This window comes from Ipomoea nil, unplaced genomic scaffold (assembly GCF_001879475.1).
Source record: "Ipomoea nil cultivar Tokyo-kokei standard unplaced genomic scaffold, Asagao_1.1 scaffold0465, whole genome shotgun sequence".
Lineage (NCBI taxonomy): Eukaryota > Viridiplantae > Streptophyta > Magnoliopsida > Solanales > Convolvulaceae > Ipomoea > Ipomoea nil.
The window spans coordinates 1,215,821-1,231,189 of record NW_017616893.1 but is presented as its reverse complement, the minus strand read 5'-3'; the positions used below and the strand labels follow the sequence as shown (position 1 = coordinate 1,231,189).

The 15,369-nt window shown below is 31.4% G+C and overlaps 1 protein-coding gene across 1 annotated transcript; it reads left to right on the top strand.

Annotated features, from left to right (window-relative positions):
• The first annotated feature begins 7,508 nt into the window (after positions 1-7,508).
• Positions 7,509-13,962, top strand: LOC109172993 (tRNA (adenine(37)-N6)-methyltransferase). The gene is made up of 9 exons (XM_019322238.1): positions 7,509-7,627; positions 7,731-7,855; positions 8,845-8,945; positions 9,666-9,861; positions 9,941-10,033; positions 11,455-11,514; positions 11,642-11,716; positions 12,379-12,459; positions 13,319-13,962. Exons 1-9 carry the CDS (start codon positions 7,552-7,554, stop codon positions 13,664-13,666), a joined length of 1,155 nt encoding a protein of 384 aa, XP_019177783.1. The 5' UTR covers positions 7,509-7,551; the 3' UTR covers positions 13,667-13,962.
• The last annotated feature ends 1,407 nt before the right edge of the window (positions 13,963-15,369 follow it).

The following is a 15,369-nucleotide window of genomic DNA, read 5'->3' as shown; positions in this document are numbered from 1 at the left end:
TTCCCAAACTGTCCGTGGATTACCCAAGCCACAGCAGTTCCAACTCAACACACTTATTGGGACAGGCGGTCCTGAGCCCCAGGACCCGCCAAAACAATGAAAGACCACTATCCCCCATAACCACATCCGCCTGTGACTCCCCATCTTCCCGGCGTCGTTTAGACGCTAATGAGATGCCAGTCTCCTCCTCACGAACCCGATCCCCACCCGTCCCTTCACCACTGCCCGAATACCCCAAAATCACACTAGCATTTCCTTTCACCCCTCCCAGCCCTTTCGAACCAGTAACCAGCCATTGGTCTCCAACCCCCCTCCCACCCCTACCACTGCCCGCCCTCAACCAATTCCCGAAGGGGAATTTGTCAGGTTCAACAGCTGCCCCCCTTGCGAGAGCACATAATCGATCAATGTGGCCAAGGATGCCACAATAAAAGCAGAATCAATGTAAATGCTCATATTTAAATAGGATCCAGGACCACATACCGTCACGTCGAATGAGTTTCATTCTGCACTTCACCGGTTTACGGACATCTAGGGCCACTCGAATCCGGAAAAAGCTTCTGCCCAAACCAGTGTTCACCGCGTCTAGCTTTTGAAATCCAGCAGTTAGCTCTTCAATATTAGTATATATTTAATATTTTATGCCCTAATTTTTATTTGTTCTCCCTTATGTCCCGTATTTGGTTTCAACCATACCTATACAATTATTTTATTGACAATTATAATCAATCTTGACTATATTATCTTGTATTTGTAAACTTAGAATTACCTATTTAAATACGCAAATTTGACATTCAATTATCTATGCATGAACAGTACAATTCCAATATAATCTTGCATTGATATACTTTAAAGTACTTATTTAAATTTAAAAAAAAAAAAAACATTGGGCATTATCCCAATCGCGCAATGCGCGTAAAAAACTAGTATATACTAATAAGAGCAAAGAGAGTTAGGCCTATAATGAGTAGAAAAAATGACAGTCAAATTTTTTAATCAAATGAATGGCTCAGATTGATTAGATTTTAATTTTTCCTTGAGATTTCCTAATTTATCCTTAATTATATGATTATCTATTAAATATTATCTTCTTCGTTAATTTTTGTTAGTTCGCCGTTAATTTACTCATTGATTTCAATAAGAAAGGTCTTAGGTTCGAACCCTATCCCAATCAAAGTTGGAATAATTAGTACTCTATTTTACTCTTATTAGATTATTATAGTTTTTTTTACGCGCTTTGCGCGAATGGGATAATGCCCAATGATTATTTTTAAATAAGTATTTCAAAGTATATCAATGCAATATTATATAGGAGATGTTTATGCATAGGTAAATAAATGTTCATATATAACATATTTTGTATTATATGATAACATATTTTGTATTATTTTATAATGAATATTTTTTTTTAATTAAAGGCATTATAGACATCTAATTTTAAATTACTTAAATACATATGTATTATTTTTTGTTGTAGCTACTAATTTATTTAATTTAATAAGAGTAATAAAGTTGTGTACATACTTTTCATCAACAATAATGAAATCATTGATTTTTTAAATTTCCATTCGTTGTTGAGACGAATTGTTTTGAGAGTTTGTCAAAATGGCAATTTTACTGTTACAATTCTTGTCAATAGAGGATGATAATAAATAATTTAAAATATATAGTTACAATAGATATTGTTATAATGATATAGTAAAAATTAACTTATAAATTTCTTTAGAAATTTTCATGCATTGATAAAATTTTGATGTGTAAACTTGTTCAATTGGAGCCAGTGGGATGTCAACATTGTCAATTCTTTGGAAATGGTTCTATCGTTTTAGAGTCCGGGTGTAATTATATTTATGATCAATAACTTTGTAGTTAGGTCGCGCATGTCTGACAATGATGTAAGAACAATTTTGTCCGATAAAAAAAATAATAGTCTAATATTTATAAAGTAATGTACAATTGTACCATTATAAAAATACATACAAAAAATATTAATACCATAACGACCTAAATCATTCAAATAATGCAAAATTATAATTGAAATATTAAGTTTTGTTCTAAATAATCAAAAAATTATTAATTAAACGAAGAAAAATAAAACTTAACCTAAATTTGTATATTATAATATGAAATATTATTAAGAAATAATAGTGATATATATATATATATATATATATATATATATATATATATAGTGAAAGGATCAGGTGCATTTGTTGCTTCCCGTGCGGATGTGCGGTGGACTAATGTGCGTGTGATTTGTACACAATGTGCGTGAGTGTTGTGTTTAATGTGCCTGAGATTTGTACTTAATGTGCGCGAATGTGTAAAATGCAGCAGAAACTATGAATGTCAGCTTCTTCTCCATCCCCAGTAGCCATTGCTCCCTCCCCGTTGATGATGATGTGGAGGCGGGCTATGGAGGTTAAGAATTATGGAAATAATACAACAGAAATCCACACTTAGCTACTGTGCAAATTTTACTGTGCGTGCGTCATTTATATAAACATTCAACTGCACTGGATGTAGCTGATAATGCAGAATCCATGGCCAAATTGAAGGAAGAAGTAACAAGAAGCCTGGGCGTTAATGTGCGTGAGTTTTCTGTTCTGCTTCCTTCTGAGCTCGTAATTCTGAAATACTCATGTACATTAAGCACAAATCTCACGCACATTAAACACAATACTCAGGCACATTAAGTACAAAACTCACGCATATTAACATGACGCACATTAAGTACAAATCTCAGGCACATTGAGTACAAATCTCACGCACATTAAGTATAAACCTCACGCACATTAATCCACCGCACATTCGCACGGGAAGCAACAAATGCACCTGATCTCTTCCCTATATATATATATATATATATATATATATATATATATATATATATATATATATATATATATAGAGAGAGAGAGAGAGAGAGAGAGAGTAATAAGAATTACTTTTCATTGACTTTAATTTTTTCTAATTACTCGAAAAGTAATTTTCAAAATCATTTTTCTAATTTTCATACACACAGAAAATAATAGAAAACCTATTACGGCTTTCCCTCGCAATCGTCCCCCAATAATAAAGATGGGGAATAATGAATAGAAACGTTGAAATTAAATATTATTAAAAACTTCTTTGTATACAACATTATTTGTGAATTGTGAAAGTACAATTGTGTTCAGTTTCATCACAAATTAATATCTTTAACCCATTGGGATTTGTTACTTTGGATGTAGTGACATACAACTGACCATGTCTAAAATACAAAGCTCTAAATTACATTGTTTGGTTGGAGGGAATTGCAATTGCAAATCTACATATTCTTTAGGGTTTCGACATGTTTATTTGTCATTTTAAAGTCTGATAATTATATTTTGCATTAAAAAAAAGATTTAATTTGAAAAAAATGACCCTTAAATATTCGTAATGTTAAACAAAAATTATTTAAACCTTTTATTTGAAAAAATAGACCATTTAAAAGTCTAATATTTATGTTTTCCCAAATAAATAATGATTTAATTTTTCCTTTTTTTCATGAAAAAAAAAAACTGTTAACTCTTTTATATTTGAAAATATAATGATATAATTTGAAAAAATTGAACCTTTAATTTTTGAAATTTTCCTTTTAATTTCGTAATAAATCTGTTAAACATACAAAATTTTAACCTTTTATTTGAAAAAAAAATAGATCATTAAAAAAACTGTTATTCGCCAATGGGAAAAGGGTCAAATAAGCCCCTGAACATTATACAAGGAGGCAATTAGGCCCCTAAACTTTTATAAGAAGCAATTAAACACATCAACTTTTGACTTTGGTGCAATTAGACCCAAAAACCTAATATTTACCTGTAATTGCAGGTAACCTCTTATGTGGCATCCTACGTGTCATTTTTATTTTAAAAATAATAATATTTAATTTTTTAAAAAATTAATAACTTAAAAAAAAAAAAAAAAAAAAAAAAAAAACGAACTAAACTTACCCGTCAAAGGCAGCCATGGCCGGCTGCCATGGCTGCCTTCCTCCTCCTTCGTCTCCAAATCTGGAGATGATGAAGGGTTCTTTTTCCCTTCTTTGCCTCCAGATCTGGAGACGAAGAATGAAATGATTGTTATTTTTTAAAGAAAAAAAAAAAAAAGTTGAAGCTTGAAGGCAGCCATGGCTGCCTTATTATGTGTTCCTTCTTCGTCTCTAAATCTGAAGATGAAGAAGGGTCCTCTTTCCTTTCTTCGTCTCCAGATCTGGAGACGAAGAAGGGAAAGATTTACACAAAAAAATAAATAAATAAATAAATAAAGGTTGATGGCAGCCATGGCCGATGGCTCGGCCATGGCTGCCTTGTTCTTCTCTCCTTCTTCGTCTCCATATTTGGAGACGAAGAAAGGAAAGATATTTTATAAAAAAAAAAAAAAAAAGAGAGAGAGAGAAGAGGATGAAGGCAGCCATGGTCATGGCTGCCTTCTTCTTTGGCTGCCGGCGGCGGCCGTTCGAACGGCGGAAATGTTTATTTATTATTATTATTATTATTTATTATTTATTTTGATTTTTAATTTTAATACTTTTTTTTTTAAGTTTGCATACGTGGCAAGCTCAAATGATGTCACATAAGAGGTTACCTGCAATTACAGGTAAATATTAGATTTTTGGGTCTAATTGCACCAAAGTCAAAAGTTGATGTGTTTAATTGTTACTTTTAAAAGTTTAAGGGCCTAATTGCCTCCTTGTATAATGTTCAGGGGCTTATTTGACCCTTTTTCCACCATCTTGAAAAGTTGTCTCGGCTCCAATTTGAACAGGGCGAGCAGCCAAGCTTGAGTCTTTGAGCATTTCTGGGAATCTGAAACCCATTTATGCACAAGTTAGATAGGGAAAATCACGCTGGCCATTTTCAACTCCCAAATGGTTGCATTCATCTCGCTCGATTTGCGTGTATCGGAAGAGAAAACAGAGCATGAAGAAGAACAAATGGTACAAGGATGGAAGAAATGACTTGAAATGACCAATTTGTCCTTAATGATTAAATAATTAAAAATGGATTACATTTTTCTCGCCGCAAGCAGGATTAAATCTGTTAATAATTGCCTAGTTAAAATATTAAATTGGGAGTTTTAAAAGTCAAGTACTTAAATTAACAACACCCCAATAGTCACAGGACTAAAAGTGCAATTTGTTCTAAATACAATTACACATGGACTCTAAAACGGTAGGACCATTTTCCAATTAATTGGCAATGTTGACATCCTATTAGCTCCAATTGAACAAGTTTACACATCATAATTTGATTAATGCATGAAAACTTTTAAAGAAATTCGTAAGTTAATTTTTACTATATCATTATAACAATATCTATTGTAATCTTATATTTTGAATTATTTATTATCATCCTATATTGACAGACAATAATTGTAGCATTTGTCATTGACAAACTCTCAAAACAATTTGTCTCAACAATGAATGTAAATTTAAAAAATCAATGATTTCATTATTTTTGGTGAAAAGTATGTACGCCACATTATTATTCTTATTAAATTAAATAAATTAGTAATTACAACAAAAAAAAATACATATGCATTCAATTAATTCAAAATTAGATGGCCAAACACCTTGTGCTCAGATGACATGTAGTGAGTCTCCCATATGGGAGGTCATGAGATCGATCAAGTCTCAGTGGAGGCTGTGTTGACTCTTTGTGCTTCAACAGGTTGAGAAAGTATAAATGAACAGATACTATCAGTAACATTCAAAAACAAATTTAAAATTAGCTGTCTATAATGTCTTTATTTTAAAAAAGTATTCATTATAATTTTTTTTAAAGAAATATAATTTCATTAGTTGTATTATCTTTATTTTTTACAATTACCTTCAAATTTATTAATTTATTATATTCACTATATTGTCAATTGTCTTCTTTTTATATTATATTATAATTAAATATTAAAATTATAATACAAAACATGTTAAATACTTTCACATGATAACCTACGACATACATCTCGCAACACATGAAACATGTAGGTAATGTAGGGGTAAACTACCACTACCAAATATCAATAGGTTCTTGTAAATTAAAGAGTTCATATTACAATTAAAATCTCAATCATATACACAACAAGACAAATCCAAAGCTTCATATACCATAATCTCATTACATGATAAATTTCTTTATGCTACCATCACTAACCTAATTGCACATGAGACACTACCAATAAAAAAAAAAAGAAGAGAACATGTACTGAAGATGAAGACAATGACAATGCTACCCAAATGAGAATTAAAAAGAATTAAAGAAATTTAAACTAAAAAAAATATTTATTTAAACTATCGCTTTAAGACTAAGTATTTAGATTAACATTATTACAAAGTTGCAAACATTTATTTTATGAATTAATACCCAAAATCGTCCTCGACTATAGTGGTTTTTCTCAATTTCGTCCTAACCGACTTTGGTGACCTAATATCATCCCAGACTTTTGTGTTTCGCTCAATTTAGTCCTAAATTTTTGTGTTTTTGCTCAATTTAGTTCCTCATTTGTTATTTTGTCCATTTGGTGTTAAATAAATAGACAATTCAGTAATTTTAATATTGGCATCTCTTTACTCATAGACATGTGAACTGCAAAATCCCTTTTTTTTTTTTTTTACGAATTACTTCCAGAATTACTCCTAAAACTGCAAATATAAAATTTGATTTGCAGGTCCGGGAGTATTTCTGGGTGTAATTCGTACAAGAAAGAGGAATTTCGCACTTCACAAGTTGAAAGTAAAGAGAGATCAATATTGACATTACTGAATTGTCCCTTTATTTAACACCAATTTGACGAAATAACAAATGGAGGACTAAATTGAGCGAAACACAAAAGCCTGGGACGATATTAGGTCACCAAAGTCGATTAGGATGAAATTGAGAAAAACCACTATAGTCGAGGACGATTTTGGGTATTAACTCTTTATTTTATTGACAATTATAATAAATCACTCATATATTATCTTGTATTTATATACTTTAAATTACCGATTTAAATAAACAAATTCGACATTTATTTACATATGCATAAACATCTCTTATATAATATTGCATTGATATACTGAAATACTTATTTTAAAAAAGTCATTGGGCATTATTTCATTCGCGCAAAACGCGTAAAAAAAATAGTACTTATCTAAACAGATATATAATTAGAGACTATATTAATCATGCAAAATTTTAATTTTAATATTTTATTCTCTAAAATACATACCTGACCAAATATATGTGAAATCTAATTATATTATTATAGTGTACATTTCAATATTTTTTATTTTAACATTTTTTATTTAAATTTATGATAACATAATTTCTTATGTTTCTTATATGGTAAAACACTAGTTAGTTTTGAAATAAAGGATTATTATTATTATTATTATTATTATTATTATTATTATTATTATTATTATTATTATTATTATTATTATTATTATTGTTTATTTATTTAATTACGGAGTATTATTTTTTTACTTACAACCTACTAACCGAGTAAATAGAGGGTCAGAATGTGTGAGTTTGGAGTTCCAATTTCATGGCCGCCTCCAAATTGCTGACTTTCTCCATAGCTCTTGGTTTAACTTCTCTCTCTGCATCCTCGGCCATCGCAGGTAAGTGTCTCCTCCACGGCTCCACCCATCCTCCCTCCCCCACCCTGCGACTTCACCCTACTCAATGAATCGTTTGAAACCTTGCCATTAATATGGCTTACAGTTTATTTCTGGATGAGAAAATGGAGGGTGGGTCCTGATGAGAAACTCCGAGCGCTTGAACAAGCTCTGCAAACTGCCTTAGAAAAGTGTGCTGCTGAAAGGCGAGGCCGCATTAGAGCTCAGCAGGTGCTTCTCCTTACCTTTTTTTTTTTTTTTTATTTCGGTGATTTTGAAGAAGATTTAAGAAAGGCCCAAATCAGGAAAAAGTAGTAAAAGAGAAAAATGGGCTGTTTTAAGGAGTAATCTTTGTCTTTATTTTTATTATCACATTCATTTCAATTCATGATTATGACTTGCATTGGAATCGTTAGCCATGAAGATATTAGAAATATATTCATAGAGGCAAAATGAATGGGTGATGGCAAATAATGGTTTTTAAATTTACTTGATTGAAAGAAAATACTATTTAATTGGTTGAATTTAGTGGTACAATTGTCTCTATAGCTCTGCAAATTTTACTGTGGACCGTTGTCCACGGAGCAACGTGGACTAGGTAGAAAAACAAAGTCGTTTAAAATTTTTTCTGTTGTAACAATGGTAGACGGCGAATTCTGTTATGGTCCATGTAGTAACCTCTCCCTTTAGTAGTTTTATTACATTACTACTAAAGTATAATTCTACTTTAACTACAGTTTCATTTGACAATATATACTCAATATGTGAGACATGCTATTCAAATTTCATTTTATACACAATATAGTTTTATTACAGCATCACTAAAGTATCATTATTATTCAACTATAGTTACCCTGTATCAGAATGTTTTGTTGACATTATTTATTTGAATTTTAAATCCTGCCTTGTAAAATCAGTCATATTGTATATTTTTTGGTCTTCTACCAATCTACCATGTTATGAACTTATGAATTATCGGCACTGAACCTTGAGGGGTGAATTGTCCATGCAACATTGCGAATTATTTTTATTGTTTTTGTCTTCTACCATATTATGAATTAAAGTTAATAGGCATTGAACCTCAAAATGTAAATTTTCCAGCCCTTGTTGAAATGGTATTTAGTTAAACTCATTCTATGGCAAACATAATAGTATGTCATAAATTATTGATGCTGTGATCTTCTACCATGTTATGATGAAGTTTTAAATAAAAATTGTAGGCATTGAGGGAAGAATTGGCTATGGTCTGTTCTAATGATTCTGAGTTAAAATCATATCCTATGACACCTATAGCTACCGTTCAGTCATGCTTCTCTACAAGGTAATCTTGGAGTGTCATTGTTAATACTATATAAAATATAAAATTTCCCTTGGCTAGAATCTTTGAAGTCAGGGTTGTTCTATTTTGTTCTCTCTCTTTTTATTTTTATTTTTGTCATCTATTGCTATTTTATTTATTTATTTATACATATTTTTTGTCATCACTCATCTCCTAAATGTAAATACTTTATAGAACTCTTTTGAGGTCATTCAACATTTTATTCATATGTAGATTCAATCATAGAAGCACCAAAGTTATGCATGTTTGGACAATAATACTTTAGGATGGGTCACATTACTTACTAATAAAATAAAAATTAGATTATTATTATATATTGGTGAACTGATTAATTAATTAAATTTCAACATTAGTCCTGCACTCTTTGTCTCAACTAGCTTTTAAGGGGCTCTAATTTGAATATAAAATCAATTACTCCGTAACCTTTATTTTTATATACTTGCAGTAGTTCTTGATGCATAAAGACAGCAAAAGCCTCAATATACTTATTTATTAGTCATGGATTGATCAAAGTGATACTTGTTGAACCACTTTGTATCTAAGTAAAGAAACAAATACTTTATCCTCATTTCCTTGTGTTCCACATATTTAAACTTTGTGTGCATTCCAAATTTTTTAATTTTATTTTCTTTTCTCATTTCAAATCACTGACCGCAAACTGTGTTGTTTTTGTGTCCTATTAATATTTTTGTATTTGTACAGAAATGGAACTCCAAGACAGCCTCTATTAGTACCTCTTTCTAGAGCATGCTTAGTGTTTAATACAACGCGGGTTCCCCCAGCTGCTCTTGAGGGTCTTGAAGGATATTCACATTGCTGGATCATTTATGTGTTTCACCTAAACACAGATCTTGAGAAGTTGTGGAAGAATCCATCACACTCAAAGTTCAAGGCAAAGGTCAGTTATGTGATTTTCAATTTATTAGTTTCTCCAGCACTGAGCCACTGACTGGTACAGATTTTATTAAATAAAATAGGTAAGGGTGCCAAGGCTAAAAGGAGGGAGGATGGGTGTCTTTGCAACAAGATCTCCACATCGTCCATGCCCTATTGGGCTCACAGTTGCGAAGGTACAATTGAATTCCTTACTTAAGATCTGCACCTCATCTGCTCTCATTCTTAACATTTTATTTTTGAACATTGGGAATATATTTTCATCAATTATAGTATAGGTTGGTGTTTGGTTACCCATAAAAAGAGATTGTATATTTGGAAAATGCATCCATTAGGAAATAGGAATTGTTGTAAATACCTTTTTTTTTTTTTAAACACTCATGATTTTTTACAAGGTAGTATCTGTTCTATACTTTCTCAAACATTCTCAACCCAACAAATCTATGCCCCCACCACTGGGCTTTGATCCTGTGACCACCCATTTGGAATGGTAACTGAGGTGCCATCACACTACATAGTAGTTGGCAATCGTTGTAAATAACTTAATATGGAGGTTTCTTGGAGTAGGGAATAAGTCTTGTATTCTACATAGCCTTGTCTTTCTAATGTTTCTCGCTTTCTTTTCAGAATTTTACTCTCTCAATTCTCATATTGATTTTGCACAAGTCTTGAGTGGGGAGGAATTATAATTGATATCTAGGAGTTCTCATTGCTGAGGCATTCTGTCCTCCCACCTTGTAAAACTAATCTAAAACTAGATAATGCGCATGCTGAACTTTTAATTCTCCAATAGTAACTGGTGTATAATTTTTATACAAGAAGGCTACTTTGTAAAATTAAGTCTTGTTATAATTTAAGATTGGGCAAGCTCACTCAATTGGGCTATAATGCACATGAGCCAAACCACACTAAAAGACTGAATCCAATCAATTAGCTAGTCTAACCCATGACCTTATAAAGTATAAACCCATATATTCTCTCTTATTTTTTCAATGTGGGAAGGACTCTTAACAAGTCCAATTGAAATTACGTAGAGAGTTAAGGTTTACAATGCATGGATTTGTTTGTTCTGGTTCAATATGCTAGTGATGGAATGTATTCAATTAATTGACCACCTGAAGCTCCATTTAGCAGTTATAGGAAATTCAAAATGCATTACCACTTGTTTTGTGTAGATATGCATGTATTTTGGTGCGTGCACAATTTTGACTGTGTAGGTCTAGTACTCTAACTTTGACCTCCAAGCTGGCCTAGGCTCAACCTAACCAAGGTTTGTGCCAGTGAATGAACAAGCCATGTCAATCTGTGTAGTCTTGCTTCCTAGTTGGTTCAACTGATGAATTGTGAATTGGGATCCAAGAATCATTGTTTGAAATTAAACTTTGAATCCCATAGTATGTTAGCTCAATTTCAAAAAAGAAAAAGCATGAAATTTTGAACTGTCAATGCTTCATTTGAGTTGATCACTTTCACTGAAATTCTTTATTCAACATTACACTTCTGTCGCAGTGAATATTAAATATTATGTATTACTTCATTTTCTCAAAAGGCAAGGTGAAATCATTTTGTGAGATGAGCTAGGTTTCCTTTTGTATAGGTGGAGTCAATACAGGGGAGTACTGTTATGCTTTCTGGCATAGATCTGGTTGATGGCACAGTAAGCATTCTCCTTTGCCTGTGATGTAGTTATAGATCTTTCTATTATCCTACCTTGTGTGATGCTATGTACCTATGTATGGTGTTTAGCTCTGCAACTCTTTTGTTTACTTGGTCTGTATGAACAGCCTGTTCTTGATGTTAAACCCTATCTTCCATACTGTGACAGCATCACTGGAGCAACAGTGCCCGATTGGGTAAAGGTATTAACTTCTTACTAATGCTTATACTTCACATCATTTGCGCAAGAACTTTAGATTTTATTATTAAATGCTATAATTTTCAGAGTATTATGGTTGTTTCATGTAAAAGGAAGTTTTTTTTTTTTTTTTTTTTTTTTTTTTTTTTTGAAATACTTATGATTCTTTACAAGGTAGTATATGTTCTATAGTGATCATTCTGTAGTGTAATAGATGTATAGCCTCGTGAGATATGGTATAAAAAACTGATATTCTCTCTAATTTATCCTGCACTACATAAGAAATAGCTAATCAAGAAGTGAAACTGGTGGCTTTGTCAGTAGTCTAATTAGAAACATTAACTGTATGTATATCGAAAAGGAGCAAAGATGTACGTGACCTGGACTGTACTTTATGGATGAGACCTTTTGAGCTAGTTGAACGATTTAGATCCTATTTCATGACCCATCCAAAATAAACAGACTACTATATTGTCCCTCCATCTGCCCAGATTGATTAGGGAGCTAGTAAAAAAAAGCACTCTAGTAATCAACATTTGGAGTTAAACATAATAAAGTTGCATGTGATACTTGAGGCTAACCTTATCGTTTTCTGAATGAACTCTGAATCTATCTTTTTCTTGTTGGATTAATTTTTCTAGAGCACTTATTGAATTCTCTGGACAGGTGGATAAGCTATTGGCTGTATCTTCTGTTATCTTCTCTGAGGACTTCTCCACTAGTCTGAGTGATTGTTGGTCAATCATGGTAATAATTGTGATGGAATCTGAAGTGTTCTCTATTATGGTTTTCTTCTATCAGTCTTCTGTATCAACTTTATTTTCCCGATTTAAAGTTGATATTCTCTTTGTTCTCCTGAAGTAATAGATTCTGATTGACTATTTAATTTAATTTTTTTTTTTTTTTGAATACGTTGTAGGGAGAAGTTAGTTGTCTTTTTTTTGGGGTTTTCAAAAGAAAGAACCATGATCTGTATCTCAGATTCAAACCAGGTTTGCCTGGGCTTAGAAAAGTGAAAAAAATGCAACATTTTCATGCTAATCAGAGGAAATTCCAATTTTTTTTTTTTTTTTTCTGAACATGAACTTGTGGAAATGATACTATTTGAATATGTGAGGAGTGTGATGGTTAAAACTGGACTTTACAGGTAAATTAATTAGTTAAGAGGACTTGATTCTCAGCAGAACCATAAGGAATCATAAAAATTATATTATAGGAACTGGAAATTAAAAAGGAAAATGCAATAAATGATGCACTTATTGACTTATATATCCATCTGCCCTCTTTGAGAAATTTTAGTTTGCTTGAGAGTTCATCTGTCAATGTGGTGTATTTCATGACCTAACTTATAAGAACTCTCTATATGCACTCTATGACTGTAAAGCATATTTGTTTTTCAGTCTATAAGAAATCACTAATACATTGTTCTCTAGACAACCCATAGAAGTGATATACTGATATCATACTTTAGTTTAGTTTTCAAATCAACGTTATCTTGCTCTTTTAATTTATTTTTGAAGTTTATTGCTCTGTTCTTTTCATGCTCTCTTTCATCTTCAATTTTCTTTCTACAAAATGACTGAACTCTTTTTTTTTTTTTCTTCAGGAAAAGAAGTCGCTCTATAAATCAGCTTGTGAATTCCAATGCTTGATTAAACAAGTGCTTTCTTGGGATATACGTTCGGTCTCTCAAAGAAGTAGACCTCAAATTTCCAGAATGAAGACCGATAATGGTATTACAGATTATGACATCCTGGAGCTGGAGAACAGCCCTGATAAAATGTCGGAAGAGAACAGTGAAGAAGTGAACTGTTCTTCCAGTGATACAATGTATCACCTTGTTTTGGAAAGCCTCGACGTTTCATACAGAATCGACTGCACTGGCAATGTTCTTGTTGAGAAAGTAAGCCTTTTGCCTCAATCTGAACTTCGTAGTGTGGACACTAAAATTTAGTAATGAGAAAAGTATTTTGGTCCTTAAATTGCTAAACCATTTTTGTCGTAGCTATATAGCATGTTATTGGGCCGTGGATCTTCCATTTGTGTGTTTCATACTTTACGTCGTGGATTATGTATGTAGGGATTGACTCATCACAAATGTGTAATTTGCCATTATCTGGTTTATGGTGCTTGACAAGTAGTTTTGGCCATTTTTACACAAGTGATTGTTGTATGCAAAGGTTTTTGGGTTTAATGGGTTGTGCCAGTATGTATATCTTTGAATGAATGAATGAATTATTTTGATGGATTGAATGTGTTTAAGATGTCTGTGAGATCCATGTCATTTTTCTTATATTTTTGGTACAATAGTGGAGGTCAGAATTTGAACTCAGGGGTTCATATTCCAATCTAATTTTTGCTTGTTTTTAATGTTGTAGAGGACAATTTCACTTCAGCTTCCCAAAGTATTAGAGGATAATAATTGAATCTTTATCTGATCTAAAAACATAATTAATAAGTCTCAATTCAAGTTATATCAGTGGTTTATGTCCCTTTTTTTATGCTAATAAATGTATACATTTTACTTACAAAATTATTTCTACTACATTTTTTTTTGAGAAATTTTTACTACTCCCTCCGTCTCATTTTTTGTGTTTGGTTTATTAACGAGGGAAGTTATTTTTAATTTAAATTTTCATAATATTAAGTTTAATATTAGTATACAAAATTTATATATTTAAAAATTACATTAAAAGTACTATTAAATTTAAAAATTAAATTTAAAAATAAGTAATAAAGAAAATAAATAAAAAAAGAAATAGTTGGCTTAACCAATGAATAGTAAGTAGGATAAATAAAATAGGACAAAGGGAGTACGTTTTTATTAAATAAAACTAGTATTTGCACCCGTGCGATGCACGGAATGAATTTGTTGTAATATATTAAGAATATATGAATCGATATATAATTATTTAAATTAGAACATCAAATATTATATAGTGTAATTAAATATATGGTTTGGATCGTTTATATATTTTGATGTTATCATTGCTTGAATTTGTGCAAATAATTGCTCAAATTAATAGCTAATGTCTAGATGTACGCATGCGGTGCTATAAGCTTATAATAACTTTGAAGATTTTATTTATCATTGTTTAGTATTTTCATAAATTAGGCAAATGTGCTCGTTCTCTAACAACTCAGTTATAGAAATGAATTGCTATCCTTCTTTCCAAACTTCACCTCTATGACCAGTTGAGCTGCCAATGCAGGCAATGAATTGCTATCCTTATTCATTTGTATGTAAGATACATTTTTTTGTCTAGATATATAGCAATTTTTTCATTTTAAAAAAACTTAATATCACCGATTATATTTACACATTATTGAAACCTCTTTGTAGAAGACATTGGTAGTGACAACACAATCTTGTTCATCTTCGTCTAAAGCTAACACCTTCCATCCATCAGAAAAGGTTACTTGGGTGAAAATATGTAATGGTAGAATATTAGTCAATTAATTATCCTTTTATATTTTCAGTCAATTAGTAATATCAGATTCATTTTCAACCAATTATTATTTTTTATTTTCAATCAATTAGTCAATTAGAATATCAAATGCAGTGATATTTTTACCTAATTTCCGTTCCATTTTTAATTGATGATGTAGATATTATTATTGAAATATTTCCGTTCCATTTTTAATGTACAATTACTA